This window comes from Hordeum vulgare, chromosome 5H (assembly GCF_904849725.1).
Source record: "Hordeum vulgare subsp. vulgare chromosome 5H, MorexV3_pseudomolecules_assembly, whole genome shotgun sequence".
Classification (NCBI taxonomy): Eukaryota; Viridiplantae; Streptophyta; class Magnoliopsida; order Poales; family Poaceae; genus Hordeum; species Hordeum vulgare.
In genome coordinates this window covers 330,674,597-330,691,068 of record NC_058522.1, presented here as the reverse complement: position 1 = coordinate 330,691,068, position 16,472 = coordinate 330,674,597, and the positions used below count along the sequence as shown (strand labels likewise).

Here is a 16,472-nt window from a genome sequence, read left to right as displayed (position 1 = left end):
TGTGCATGTCAGTCATGTTCATTTTCTTTGGTATCATGCATGTGCTGTTTGGAACTCCTGTTCCATATCTTTTTACCACGCCATGCACAACTTAACACCTGTTCTCCGTAAGTTTTTTTCTTACTTTGTAGCATTGGATTCCTGAAATGAAATGAAAATGATTAGATAATCACCTCTTGCTTGAACTGAACAGCCAATAACAGACAATGACACAAAGATAAGATATTGCCGTCAGCTTACGGAGTATCCACCATTACAATATTAAAATGCATATTGCACTAGCAATCAACAACAACAACAAAACCTTTAGTTCCAAACAAGTTGGGGTAGGCTAGAGTTGAAAACCTTAAGATCTCGCAATCAACTCATGCTTCTCGCACATGGATAGGTAGCTTCCATGCACCCATGTCCATGACTAGTTCTTTTGGTGTTATTCTAGTCCTCCAGATCTCTCTTTAGGGACTCCTCCCATGTCAAGTTTAATCTACCCTTACCTCTTTTGACATTATCAGCACACTTTATCCGTCCGCTGTGCACTTGAGCTTTTGGAGGCCTGCGCTGAATATGCCCAAACCATCTCACATGATGTTGAACAAGATTCTTTTCAATCGGTGATACCCCAACTCTATCACATATATTATCATTCCGGACCTGATCCTTGTGTGGCCACACATCCATCTCAACATGCACATCTTCACTACACCTAACTGTTGAATATGTTGCCTTTTAGTCGGCCAACACTCAGCGTCATACAACATTGTGGGTCGAATCGTAGTCCGATAGAACCTGCCTTTTAGCTTTTGTGGCACTTTGTTGTCATAGAGAACGCCAGAAGCTTGGCCCCACTTCATCCATCTAGCTTTGATTCAATGGCTCACATCTTCATCGATATCACCATCCTTCTGCATCATTGACCCTAAATGTCGAAAGGTGTCCTTCTGAGGTACCACTTGCTCATCGAGACTAACCTCATCCTCCTCGTGCTTGGTGAGCTCATGCTTCACCAAGTCACATGCAATACCGATAGCCCTTGTACTGTCAGACAGTTAGGGAGTCGATGTAGTAGCAGACACACCAAAATCCTCAAGTAACCAATGTAACCAGATCATCTCAGCCGTCAGCATAGCCATCGCGCAACTCAGCCTATGTACTCGAGCGAGAAACTGCAGTCCGTTTCTTTGTCTTCCAAGCAATAAGAGAGCCGCCAAGAAAGACACAGTAGGCATACAACGAGGGTCGATCAGAGGGATTACTAGCCCACGTAGCATCAGAGTAGGCCTGGAGCTCGAGGGAGCTAGAGCGGGGAAAGAAAAGGCGATGAGAGATCGTGCCACGAAGATATCGTAGAACACGGAGTAGGTGACTATAGTGGATAGAGGTGGGGGTGAATCAAACTGGCTGAGAATGTGGACAGGATAGGAGATGTCAGGACACGTAACAACAAGATAGACAAGGCTCCCAATGAGGTGGCGATAGCGAGTAGGATTAGGAAGAGGATCACCGTCAGAAGCACGAAGCTGAACGTTGAGCTCCATAGGAGTCACAACAGTGCCTCATCACCGAGAGCGGCTCGAGCAAGAAGATCGTGAATATATTTTTCCTGGGAGATGAAGAAGCCATCAGAGGTCGAAGAAACTTCAATCCCAAGAAAATAGCAAAGTGGACCAAGATCAACCATAAGGAACTGGTCGTGAAGGCGGGCCTTAACAAAGGCAATGTAGTTAGAGTCATCACCAGTGATGATCATGTCATCAACATATAGATGGAGAAGAGTCCAACTACGAGGAGACGTGTGAACAGACAAAGGAGGATCATGATCACTCGGCGAGAAGCCAGGAACAGTCACCACAGAGGCGAACCGCTCGAACCAGGCGCGAGGGGTCTGTTTAAGACCATAGAGGGAGCGACGAAGTCGGTAGACCATACATCAGGAGCATAGTACCTCGGGGGTGGCTGCATATAAACCTCCTCACGCAACTCACCATTGAGAAAAGCGTTATGGACGTCAAGTTGAGACACAAACCAATGACGAACAAAAGCCACATCAAGGAGAGTGCGGACAGTGGTCATGTGGGCCACATGAGCGAATGTCTCATCATAATCGCGGCCCTGCTCCTGCTGAAAGCCACGAGCCACAAGACGAGCTTTGTAGCGCTCAAGAGAACCATCGGAGCGAGTCTTAATCTTATAGACCTACTTCCAGGTGATGGGACGAAGACCAGAAGGAAAGGAAACCAGATCCCATGTGCCAGAGCGCTCAAGGGCAGCAAGCTCCTCGGCCATCGCAAGCTGCCATTCAGGCTGAGTCGTGTCAGCCCGATAGGAAGTGGGCTGAGCAACAACAAAGAGACCATACCGGTTAGGAGAATAGCGATCAGGTGGGGGCGACGCCGAGCACGAAGGTTATGAATAGGGGGAGGCGTGAAGGGAGGCGCTCCGAGAGTGGAAGGAGCATCAGTAGAAGCATCCTGAATACGAGGGCGGCGAGTGTAGTGGAGAGGAAACAAAGAGAGAGGGCGACAAACCGGAGAGGATGGCGGCGAGGTAGATGATGAGGGTGGGGAGGAGGATGGAGGGGAAGGTGGTGTCGGTGGTGGATGAGGAAGGGGGAGAAGTGCCAGAGGAAGGGGGAGACATGGGGCAAAGAGGAGGGTGCATTGGGAAGAAGAAGAAAAGAAATATCATCCACAAAGAAGCTCAAGGAGGAAGGACGCGGGTAGTAAGAACGAGACTCATCAAAAGTCACATCATGCGAAATGCGCAGCCGACGACCAGTAGGGTCCCAACATCTATAGCCCTTGTGCTCATTACTGTAGCCAAGAAAAACACACTCAACCGATTGGGCAGTCAATTTGGTGCATTCTCATGGGGAAGAAGAACATAGCACACACATCCAAACATACGCAGAGCTGAGTAGTCAGGAGAACGACCAGAGAGATGCTCTATAGGAATACCACCCTGCAAGGCAGACGATGGCTGAATGTTGATGAGATAGCTGGAGGCAGAAACGCCTCAGCCCAAAAATGTCGTGGAAGAGAGGCAGCGATCATCAGCGCGCGAGCAGTCTCAAGCAGATGACGATGCTTAGTTCTGCAACACCATTCTGAGCATGGGCACCAGGACACGAGAACTGGGCAAGAGTACCCTGTTCCGTAAGGAAACCACACAACATCTGAGAGATATACTCTCCAGCGGAGTCAGCATGGAAAATACGAATGGGAGTAGAAAACTAGGTGTGAACCATGGCAGCAAATCACTTGTATATAGAGAGAACCTCGTTACGAGATTTCATAAAGTAGAGCCAAGTGTAATGAGAGAAATCATCAATAAACAGAACATAGTAGCGATGACCACCTTTCGAATCAAGGGGAGCAGGACCCCAAACATCAGAATGAACTAGTCAAAATGATGCTGAGAGACCGACTCACTGGTAGGATAAGGTAACTGGGTCTGTTTGCCAAATCTACAACCATTACAATATAAAGAAACATCTCTAGAGACAGACCGTAAGAGGCCTTGACGCACTAACGATGACAAGCGAGAGCCACAAATATGACCAAGTCGATGATGCCACTGCTGGAAGGACGCGAACGAGGAGGCAGCAAGAGCATGAGAACTGGCAGAAGTGGTGGCAACGGAAGGAACACAAAGCCAATCAACTTCCCAAAGGCCCTCTGACTCACACCGCCGAGGGCCACCACCAACCAGAGCCTTGGTGCGACGATCCTGGATAGAAGAGCAAGAGTCGGTATCAAGAATGTCACGACAACCAAAATCAGTAAGTTGGGCAGCGGAAAAAAGATTCATGGTAAGACGAGGAACATGAGAAACACTAGGAACAGAAAAAAGACAGTAGAAAGAGTGCCACGACTAGCAACAGGAAGAGGTGTGCCATTGGCAGTGTGAACATTAATAGAAGAAACAAGAGGTCGAAGAGAAGACAACGTGGAAGATTCAGAAGACATACGAAAAGAAACTCCAAAGTCCAGAACCCACGAAGATGTACCTGATTGTGTAGGTGCCGACGGTAATGGGGAGACGAAAGCAGTCACAGCAGCAGCCTAAGCCGTTGATGAAGAGCCAGAGGAAGTCAGTATGCGCTTGAGCCGCACAATGTCCTGGTCAGTGAGTGACAAAGTCGAGGAAGACGCATGAGTCCCACTGGAATAAGCACGCCTCACATCTCGCTGCTTCTGGCGACAGTCGGACTTTGGGTGACCTGGCGGGGAGCAGTAGCCACAGAAAGTGTCACGACGCGGGCCCTTGTCTGCATAAGGAGGGCGGCCCCCCTCCCCCTGAAGGTGTGGGCAAGAGTGGTGGAGCGGTGAGGCGAGCAGACGACACAGGAGCTCGGGCAACCAACACAGAGGGAACCACAAGTAACCCAGTAGAACGAAGACGGGTCCCCTCGGCACGAAGCTCAACAAACACCTCCGAGATAGGGACACGACCGCGAGCAAGCAAGTGAGCACGACGAGGCTCAAACTCGGAACGGAGGCGAGATAAGAACTCATGGACACGCTGAAACTCCATGTCTGACCGGATGGTCTAGCAGCAACGGCAAGCATCACAAACAACTGTCCGGAGAGAGTCAAGATGGCGCCAGCTGGCAGAGCTCTGTGAGTAGAACTCATCAACAGAAGAGTCACCCTGCTGAAGAGCGTGCTCTTGACGTACCACAGATAAGTAGAGAGCATCACCAGAGGGCTGATAGCGCTGACAGAGATAAGTCCACATCGCTGCAACGGTGCCGAGCCCCCTAAAATCCGAAGCAAACTGAGGGAGAACACTCGCAGTGAGAATAGTAGCAGCCCGAGCATCATCATTGCACCACTAAGTGTAAGCAGATAGATCATCTCGGTAGACAGAAAGAGCATCTGAATAAGCTGAGGCCTGCTGATCATAAGCATCAATCGCAACATCAATGAGAGCTTTGGCTGCATCCCGATCAACCTGAGAAGCATCAATAGCAAGGACATGCGGCACCGGCGAGATAGGAGCCACGGGAGCAACATGGCATGACGGACAGGGGACTTCGCCAGAGAGAACACCCCACAAGAGAAGACCGCGCAATTGGATACACATGAAACCCACGAACTCAACATAGTTGGTGTCATCAAAGATCACCGAACAACGAGGAATAACAACATAGCCTGAAGAAGACATGAGGAGCTCTTTTTTTCGGAGTCAATTGCTAATGTAGGCCCAGATGGCGCTCATGATGCCAGAACCCGAGCGGGGGATCGGCTTGGGCGCAACAGCTGGGAGAGCAGGGCCGGACGAAGCAGCCGGCGACGGCTGCAGGACGAGGCAGGCGGCGGCGGTTGCCGGGCGTGACAGGAGGTGGCGGCCGCCGAGGAGGGGGCGTCAACGGCCTGATGGGCACGTGGCGGGGGCAGTCGGACGAGGAGGAGATGGCCAGGCAGGACCGGACGAATCCAGGTAGAGGGAGCAACAGATCCGGGCAGGGACTGCCAGCGATGGGCGGATCTGGCTACGGGCGAAGGAGGCACAGAGTTGCATCGTGCGAAGGAGAGGCTAACCTAGCATTTGATACCATGTTGAAGAATGAGCAACTGACTTTCACAGAGGGCCAAAGGCCAATATATGTACATGTGTGATAAAATGCAGGAAGCCCCTTATACAATCGGGATATACAGTTAATGGGACTATACACATCTAACACTTTTGCTCCCTGTATCTCTCTATATGTTGTCGTACCAAGAAAATGGATTCCATGGTCGACCTCCCACGCATGAAACCAAACTGATATTTGGTCACGCTTGTCATTCTTCTTAAACGACGTTCAATGACTCTCCCATAGCTTCATTGCACTAGCAATGTTTTTGCTAATTGTCTACTGCACAATCTGATTAGATGAAGTGTGCTTATCCAATAACCATGTAGGAGCCTGCTTCATTATCTAAACAAAAGTGTAGAATAATGCTTAATATTATGATTTTCTTTGTTCTATCAAATATAGTTAGGTGAGATTTTTTATATTCATATCGTGGACGAGCCTTTAGACCTGAGATGATGAGTATGTTACCTTCGGCCTCAGCTACTATCACTGCCGTATTCACCGTGTACTGCTATGAAGAGCAAAAAACTATACTAAATTTATGCTGTACATATTTGTATTTATTAGGATCACATGAAATGATGCTTATGTTACAATGTATTTTCTTTTGAGATAATTTGGTAGGGAAATATTGTGCATTTAACTTCTTGGAAATATTGACTTGTTGAGCACAACAGAATGAGACAATCCTAAGGCGTTTGTTTTTCCAACAAAGAGACGGTATTTTTAAGGAAGGGGAACGCGTACAGTAGACCAAAAGTAGTCGGACCCTTTTCTGGACCTGTGCAAGCGGGAGCTACATGTACCGGACTGCCCTTCTATTTTCTAGACAATATATGTGAGTATCCTAAGGCATGACATTTTTTTTTTGAAACGAAGGCAAAAGCTTTGCCTCATCTCATTAATAAAGAAGAAGGTTTAACAAGGGCATAAGTGAGGGCCATCACCCCTCCATAGATGGAAAATAAAACAATGGTCTACTCTCGCGGCATAATCGAGCTCAAGCGTTTTGATGCGATGGCTACGTTTCGTTGAGCAATAGGACAGTTTACCTTGTAGAATTCAGAGTAGAAAGAAAGCTCTCTTGGAAACACATGAAAACTACAAGGTTGGTGGTGAGAAATGAATAGTAACTTGAGAGCATGTGAGTAACCTTGGAATGTCAGACACTTAACATGTGGTAGTGTCGGTTAAACCCAACTCTGAAGTTTGATCCAAGAGGCACATGCACACACAAGGCGAACCTAACGTGAGTTAGCTAGTGGTCCAGGTCCATCCTGATAGATGGAATCTTGGAACCTCTGTCCTTTTTTCCTTGTGGAAAGGCCGGGTCTACCCAATTGGAGGCGTTTACATGAGATGGGAACAAGTCGTCGTGTTGGGGAAAGGAAATGTCTGTTGCATGTTCCAGTGCCCTAGGAAAGTTAAAGAAAAGTCTACTACACTGTGGGTTAGTCTTAGTGCCTGGAAAATAACCCGGACTGATAAGAGGGCGGTAAAAGAACACGAGGTAAATGAGACTACAGCTAGCCTGCCTATGACCATGCGTGGGTGGCTCTGTTAGTCCAGCGAGTTTATCAAACCATGTGATGGATCCGTTTGGACTTTGAAATTAAGCAGGAACTATGCATGAAGACTTATTTGCAATGGCCTCTTGGTGTTGGTTCTTAGCGGTGAAACATTGTCGGCAGGTTAACTATTTAGGGGTGAAACATCCATGCCTGAAACTTTCTTGAGTTTTGATAGCAACGTGCATGTGCATGCACGCATCGCAACAACTTTAGAAATCCTGCCTCCTTCCTGGGTCAGGACCCGTACTTTGTAGTGCTCCTTTTCCCATGCACTAAGAAAGGAGGACGCTGCAGTACACGAGAGCACAGAGAAAGAATTAATATGCCTTTCTTCGACAAATGAAAATCGATGCATGCATGGGAGGCAAGACTTTTGTACATGTTGATATATGATACTGGCAGTATATACTATGCTTCTTGTTCCTCTTCTCTGAGGCGACAACAATCCTTTTAGGCAAACTATATGCTTGTTTGTAGCGTAGCTCCAGCATGAATTTGTCCTGTCATCCACACTGGAAACACAAGCGGGTTAGCTAGAGGTATAGGGTGTGGTTGCACAGTCTGCATCACAAGTTGGTACGAGGCCTTAATGCGTTGGACATGGCCGCATGGGTGCACGTACGTGGTATGTCATCCCCTCATGACTAGCATCAGACATTGCGGATACTTGTCTCTAGCTAGCAAATGCTATTATTGACATGTACTCCCTCCGGTCCTTTTTACTCCGTATATTAGATTTGGGTCAAGTCAAACTTTACAAAGTTTGATCAAATATATATTGAAAAATATCAACATCTACAATACCAAATATACATACCATGAAACTACCTTTCGTAATGAATCTAATAATATTAATTTGGCACTATGAATGTTGATACATGTTTCTATAAATTTGATCAAAGTAGAGATACTTTGACTTTGAACAAAGTTAATATGCAGACTAAAAAGGACCGGAGGGAGTATATTATAGAAATGCTTCTATACGATGATGTAGCTGTACAGTTCTAGTGCAGGACAAATCCCCAATCTCTCATTGTCCGTCGGCATGATGATGTTAGTACCACTGTTCTAGGGCGTACATACGTGTCAGGTTTTCTCCTGGTCTTGGCTTGATTTAATAATTAATATGCGTATGGGATAAAGATAAACAAATACTGGTATGTGTTGTTTTCCCACACTGTATGTACTCCATTTGATTACTAGTACCAGTACTGTAGTTGATTAGCATTGAAGATTGAATTGAAGCTAGTAGTAGCACATCACCTCACCAATTTGTAGAGAAGAGTGAAACAGACATCCTCACGTCGAGCCCCGCCATTTCCCTTGCCGACTTGATAATTATTCACCTCTAGGCTCTAGCTAGCAACACTTCTTCCTCTCTAATTAATGCATGTGTGTGCTAAGTCTTCGATCTTCGCCTCATTTATGCGGGGAAGCCAGGTTTTAATTAAACAAGTACATGTTAAACAGCATGCGTCAGACGGATCAGACCAGCAATGATAATTAAATCTATGAGTGTGTTTCATGTAATGGAAGGTCAACTCTGAACGTGCATGCATGCAGGGTCAAATATTGATCCAGGCTCTACAGCCAGCTAAGTGTGGCGGTGCCGCGTGAAGTGAATGGTGAGCAGAATTGCCAGAACATAACGGCCATTGGTGCATAGATAGATAGATTACTAGCTAATAATCAACCTTTGCTGCTAAATACAGACAAACAAGGCAGGAAGCCTTTACACACACTGCATGCAGTACCAGTAGGTACATGGCTCTACACCTATTCTATGCTAGATGAATGTGATCCAGCAAGCAAGATGACAGAGCTCATTAATTAGCACAATACCATCACATAAACTAGTTTATCATGCTTGTTTGTTTGCTTGTCCTGATTAACGAGTGTGTGCGTGGAATTAACTAACAAATAACCTCCCTCATTGACACCTAGCTTTAGCTTAGCCTCCATCTTTCTTCCTTGCTGGCTGCTTCCTCTATAAAAAGGCCTAGCTCTGCACCCATCACCCTCCCCCTTTGCAGCCATCTCCATCCATTGCTCTATCTTCCCTTCTCTTCTCTTCTCTAAGCCCGTAGCAAAGAGGAAAGCACTGCCATGGCCGGGGCTCAGACCGGGAGCAGCGCCACGCCGTGCGCGTCATGCAAGCTCCTGCGGCGGCGGTGTGCCAGGGACTGCGTGTTTGCGCCTTACTTCCCGCCGGAGGACCCCCACCGGTTCGCCACCGTGCACCGGGTCTTCGGCGCCAGCAACGTGAGCAAGATGCTGCAGGAGCTCCCTGCGGCGCAGCGGGCTGATGCCGTGAGCAGCCTGGTGTACGAGGCCACAGCGCGGATGCGGGACCCCGTCTACGGATGCGCCGGCGCCATCTCCTACCTCCAGCAGCAGGTCTCCCAGCTCCAGGTGCAGCTGGCCGTCGCACAGGCCGAGATCATCCAGCGCATCAACCACCCGTCCCCGTCCGCTGCATTTCACCTGCAGGAGCTCCAGCAGCGCCAGGCGCAGCAGCAGCAGCAAATGCAGATGGACGATGATGATAAGGCGTATAGCAGCCTCGTCATGCAGAATGATCTGATGAGCACGCTGCTGCTGCAGGAGGCGTGCCTTAAGAAAGAGTCCCTATGGACATGATCATTATGTGCCGCCATAACTGTCTAGTGTTCTTCTACTTTGATTCATAAACAGTGTCTCTGCTTCTGTAATTTTCTGAAAATTGGGAAATTGAGAAGAAAGTTGATTGATTGGGACACATGTTGTTTTGGATAGTGCCTCCACATTGCACACACCCAGTAGGGTGGGGCACATATTCATGCACTGCATTTGCATAGCACCTCCATTTCTATTCATGGGTCATCAAGACAAAATCTGGTTGAGGTTTTCTGAACCGCAAAGTTCAGTTAGTTCAGCTTATCTCCACAAGAAGATATTGTTGTTTGCTGAAAGATGTGAAGCGCATTTGGCTTTGGCTTCACTAACATGGTATGCACAGTAGGATCCAAATAGTTTGTTCGTGCACATCACGACATGAAGCATCCCGAGGTAGAAGAAGTAATTAATGCTTCCAAATGGAAGACCTGACCTACTAGATTCCTAATCTCTCACTGCGCACAAGACATGTGTCCTGCATCTGAACCAGCACTTGCCTGGCTTCGCTAACATTTGACCTGTCAGATATTGCTTGTTATATACAGGCATTATGATAATGGCTGGATCTTACGTACCTCCTGATGGTTGAGTGCCCCGTGTCACCAATACGGACAAGACCTAATTAAGATCTCTGTCAAAGAATGAGTTTTCAAGTATTCTGCTTCGAGAGCTCTTTTACTAATGGTTTCTAAGTAATGATTCAGTCGATTTGCTAGACATGATTGATGGAGATGAAGTTCTTTTACTAGTTACACATGATTGGTTTGGTCTGGTCATCTCCAAGGCCATTCATCAAATGGACGCCACCAAATATCTGCGGATATCCTGCTGGGCTGACGCCATCCCTCAAAGTTTTCCATATTTGTCCGGCCTCCTCCTCTGTCAAATTTTCTTGATCAATAGCAATTCTACGATACGTTTAAATAGTTGTAAACAAATGCGACTAATAGCAGAAGCACTGAATGTTCAATAAGTTTCATCCCTCCATCTAACCACTAGCAAAAGCAACTTTGCCACACCGGGATCCAAGTCGCCGGCCTTCATGTACAAGATCTTTTGCTCCTCGCACACTTGCTTGACCGCAAGCTTCCTTTCCTCGAGCCCCATCTTCTTCCTTTGTATTTCCATGAACACATTAAACCTCTCTGCCTTCCTTTTCTCCTTGAGCTCACTGCGCTTGGCACATACCTTTCCTTCTTTGCCATGATGTCCTCGAATCTGTCGGCCATATTGGTCGTGGCCCCTTCTCGCTTCTCCTTCTCGGTCTCTCATTTCCTACCCCTCAACCTAGCCACACAGGTGTCCAGTGGAAGCCCTCCTCCAACTCCATCGCTTGGATCACAAACTTCATCCGATTCGGTGTTGGTGGTCTTGATGGAATTGGCAATGTTGCTCCACTTGCTTTGCCCATTGAACTTGCACCAACAATGGAGCATCCGGAATGGCTTGCCCTCGATCTTGTGGTGTAACGATTCATGGCTGGGCTAGCAAAGCAATACAATCACATGATCAAAAAGTTGCGTCATAGAGCAAAACAAATCACATGACCAACACGTAGAAGCAAAACTTACGAGCTCGTGGAGTACCATGCCATTGTCCACGGTTTTGCGTTTATGCATACACACCGCAATACTTATTGATGGCTTCTTGAATGGTGCGCCATTGATGACTTATGAAGCTCGGATTTTGATCATGGATCTTCTCATGAAACCAATCATGAACACCGTGCCAAAAAGTAAAGCTCTTTTGCTTTGCACCATGAAACGGATCAATACTTGTGCCCAACCACACCAAACACAACAATTTGTCCTCCTTGTTTGAGTACGCCAAATTCCTCTTTTTCTTGCATATGCATCGAGCATCGACGACTGCTGGGTGTCTGTCGGCGGCTCTTGCTCCGTCTGCCACAAATAGTGATCATCCAGTTGTTTGTCTTCATGGCCACCGGCCACCGCTGTCGAGCTTGGGAGGGGGCATTCTACCAAATAGTAAACGGGCACCCATGGACGAGGGCTCCTCGGACGGATACAACGACTAGATGATCGTCGACGATTCGGTGAACACGTAATCACTATTGAGATCAACGGTGTACGGCGGAGGCCTGCCAGAGAAGAAGGAAGAGGCGGAGTGCTATGGCTTGAGCTGTACGTGCAAGGGCGGTGATTGCTCAGGTGGCACCGACATGCAGGGCGCTTTGGCGGAGGAGCCTTCTCCCTCGCTCCCACGTGACGGTCTTGCCATTTGATAGTCTCCATATTCACGGGCACGGACAAGGGACAGTGAACATGCTGCTGATCTCCGGTGGATGCATCACGGCAGCGGTTGACGACCGAACGGGCAGTTGCGGCGATGTTCGGGCCAATATGACGGTGTCTGTCGCGGGAAGAGTCAGGGGGTTGTGAAAATGCGTGCGTGCCGGCTGGGTTTTGGGTGGGACCGGGGTGTCGGAGTATGATGTTGGGGAACGTCGCATGGGAAACAAAAATTTTCCTACGCGCACGAAGACCTATCATGGTGATGTCCATCTACGAGAGGGGATGAGTGATTTACGTACCCTTGTAGATCGTACAGCAGAAGCGTTTAGAGAACGCGGTTGATGTAGTGGAACGTCCTCACGTCCCTCGATCCGCCCCGCGAACAATCCCGCGATCAGTCCCACGATCTAGTACCGAACGGACGGCACCTCCGCGTTCAGCACACGTACAGCTCGACGATGATCTCGGCCTTCTTGATCCAGCAAGAGAGACGGAGAGGTAGAAGAGTTCTCCGGCAGCGTGACGGCGCTCCGGAGGTTGGTGATGATCTCGTCTCAGCAGGGCTCCGCCCGAGCTCCGCAGAAACGCGATCTAGAGGAAAAACTATGGAGGTATGTGGTCGGGCAGCCGTGAGAAAGTCGTCTCAAATCTGCCCTAAAAGCCCCATATATATAGGAGGAGGGAGGGGGACCTTGCCTTGGGGTCCAAGGGATCCCCAAGGGGTCGGCCGAGCCAGGGGGGAGGACTCTCCCCCCCCCCCAAACCGAGTCCTACTTGGTTTGGTGGGAGGGAGTCCTTCCCCCTTCCCACTTCTTCCCCTTTTTTTTCCTTTACTTTGATTTTTTCTCTCTTGGCGCATAGGGGATTGGTGTGCTGTCCCACCAGCCCACTAAGGGCTGGTGTGACCCCCCCAAATGCCTATGGGCTTTCCCGGAGTGGGTTGCCCCCCTCCGGTGAACCCCCGGAACCCATTCGTCATTCCGGTACATTCCCGGTAACTCCGAAAACCTTCCGGTAATCAAATGAGGTCATCCTATATATCAATCTTCGTTTCCGGACCATTCCGGAAACCCTCGTGACGTCCGTGATCTCATCCGGAACTCCGAACAACATTCGGTAACCAACCATATAACTCAAATACGCATAAAACAACGTCGAACCTTAAGTGTGCAGACCCTGCGGGTTCGAGAACTATGTAGACATGACCCGAGAGACTCCTCGGTCAATATCCAATAGCGGGACCTGGATGCCCATATTGGATCCTACATATTCTACGAAGATCTTATCGTTTGAACCTCAGTGCCAGGGATTCGTATAATCCCGTATGTCATTCCCTTTGTCCTTCGATATGTTACTTGCCCGAGATTCGATCGTCAGTATCCGCATACCTATTTCAATCTCGTTTACCGGCAAGTCTCTTTACTCGTTCCGTAATACAAGATCCCGTAACTTACACTAAGTTACATTGCTTGCAAGGCTTGTGTGTGATGTTGTATTACCGAGTGGGCCCCGAGATACCTCTCCGTCACACGGAGTGACAAATCCCAATCTTGATCCATACTAACTCAACTAACACCTTCGGAGATACCTGTAGAGCATCTTTATAGTCACCCAGTTACGTTGCGACGTTTGATACACACAAAGCATTCCTCCGGTGTCAGTGAGTTATATGATCTCATGGTCATAGGAATAAATACTTGACACGCAGAAAACAGTAGCAACAAAATGACACGATCAACATGCTACGTCTATTAGTTTGGGTCTAGTCCATCACGTGATTCTCCTAATGACGTGATCCAGTTATCAAGCAACAACACCTTGTTCATAATCAGAAGACACTGATTATCATCGATCAACTGGCTAGCCAACTAGAGGCATGCTAGGGACGGTGTTTTGTCTATGTATCCACACATGTAAATGAGTCTTCATTCAATACAATTATAGCATGGATAATAAACTATTATCTTGATACAGGAATTATAATAATAACTATACATTTATTATTGCCTCTAGGGCATAATTCCAACAGTCTCCCACTTGCACTAGAGTCAATAATCTAGCCCTCACATCACCATGTGAATTACATTGTAATAAATCTAACACCCATACAGTTCTGGTGTCGATCATGTTTTGGCCGTGGAAGAGGTTTAGTCAGCGGGTCTGCTACATTCAGATCCGTGTGCACTTTGCATATATTTACGTCCTCCTCCTCGACGTAGTCGCGGATGAGGTTGAAGCGTCGTTTGATGTGTCTGGTCTTCTTGTGAAACCTTGGTTCCTTTGCTAAGGCAATTGCACCAGTGTTGTCACAGAACAAGGTTATTGGATCCAGTGCACTTGGCACCACTCCAAGATCCGTCATGAACTGCTTCATCCAGACACCCTCCTTAGCCGCCTCCGAGGAAGCCATGTACTCCGCTTCACATGTAGAATCTGCTACGACGCTTTGCTTGGAACTGCACCAGCTTACTGCACCCCCATTAAGAATAAATACGTATCCGGTTTGCGACTTAGAGTCGTCCGGATCTGTGTCAAAGCTTGCATCGACGTAACCTTTTACGGCGAGCTCTTCGTCACCTCCATACACGAGAAACATCTCCTTAGTCCTTTTCAGGTACTTCAGGATATTCTTGACCGCCGTCCAGTGATCCACTCCTGGATTACTCTGGAACCTACCTGCCATACTTATGGCCAGGCTAACATCCGGTCTAGTGCACAACATTGCATACATGATAGAGCCTATGGCTGAAGCATAGGGGACGGAGCGCATATGCTCTCTATCTTCATCAGTTGCTGGGCACTGAGTCTTACTCAATCTCGTACCTTGTAACACTGGCAAGAACCCTTTCTTGGACTGTTCCATTTTGAACCTCTTCAAAACTTTATCAAGGTATGTGCTTTGTGAAAGTCCTATCAGGCGTTTTGATCTATCCCTATAGATCTTAATGCCTAGAATGTAAGCAGCTTCTCCTAGGTCCTTCATAGAGAAACTTTTATTCAAGTAACCTTTTATGCTCTCCAAAAGCTCTACGTTGTTTCCAATCAGTAATATGTCATCCACATATAATATTAGAAACGCCACAGAGCTCCCACTCACTTTCTTGTAAATACAAGATTCTCCAACCACTTGTATAAACCCAAATGCTTTGATCACCTCATCAAAGCGTTTGTTCCAACTCCGAGATGCTTGCACCAGTCCATAAATGGATCGCTGGAGCTTGCACACCCTGTCAGCATTTTTAGGATCGACAAAACCTTCGGGTTGCATCATATACAACTCTTCCTTAAGGAAACCGTTAAGGAACGCCGTTTTGACATCCATCTGCCAGATTTCATAATCGAAAAATGCAGCTATTGCTAACATGATTCTGACGGACTTAAGCATCGCTACGGGAGAGAAAGTCTCATCGTAGTCAATTCCTGGAACTTGTGAAAAACCCTTTGCCACAAGTCGAGCTTTATAAACGGTCACATTACCGTCAGCGTCTGTCTTCTTCTTAAAGATCCATTTGTTCTGAATAGCCTTGCGGCCCTCAGGCAGCATCTCCAAAGTCCACACTTTGTTCTCATACATGGATCCTATCTCGGATTTCATGGCTTCTAGCCATTTGTTGGAATCTGGGCCCACCATTGCTTCTTCATAATTTGCAGGTTCATTGTTGTCTAACAACATGATTGATAAGACGGGATTACCGTACCACTCTGGAGCAGCGCGTGATCTCGTCGACCTGCGTGGTTCAACAGAAACTTGAACTGGAGTTTCATGATCATCATCATTAACTTCCTCCTCAACCGGCGTCGCAATGACAGAGGTTTCCCCTTGCCCCGCGCCACCATCCAGAGGGATGAGAGGTTCGACAACCTCGTCAAGTTCTATCTTCCTCCCACTCAATTCTCTCGAGAGAAACTCCTTCTCGAGAAAAGTTCCGTTCTTAGCAACAAACACTTTGCCCTCGGATTTGAGATAGAAGGTGTACCCAACTGTCTCTTTTGGGTAACCTATGAAGACGCACTTTTCCGCTTTGGGTTCCAGCTTTTCAGGCTGAAGCTTTTTGACATAAGCATCACATCCCCAAACTTTAAGAAACGACAACTTTGGTCTTTTGCCATACCACAGTTCGTATGGTGTTGTCTCAACGGATTTCGATGGTGCCCTATTTAAAGTGAATGCAGCTGTTTCTAATGCATAACCCCAAAACGATAACGGCAAATCAGTAAGAGACATCATAGATCGCACCATTTCTAATAAAGTACGATTACGACGTTCGGACACACCATTACGCTGTGGTGTTCCAGGCGGTGTTAACTGCGAAACAATTCCACATTGTCTTAAGTGAGTACCAAACTCGAAACTCAGATACTCACCCCCACGATCAGACCGTAGGAACTTGATCTTCTTGTTACGATGAT

General features: G+C 47.5%; 1 protein-coding gene across 1 annotated transcript; it reads left to right on the top strand.

Annotated features, from left to right (window-relative positions):
• The first annotated feature begins 9,041 nt into the window (after nt 1–9,041).
• On the top strand, nt 9,042–9,902 carry LOC123397932 (LOB domain-containing protein 12-like). The gene has a single exon (XM_045092445.1). The coding sequence runs from the start codon at nt 9,259–9,261 to the stop codon at nt 9,790–9,792; it is 534 nt and encodes a 177-aa protein (XP_044948380.1). The 5' UTR covers nt 9,042–9,258; the 3' UTR covers nt 9,793–9,902.
• Nucleotides 9,903–16,472: the final 6,570 nt, after the last annotated feature.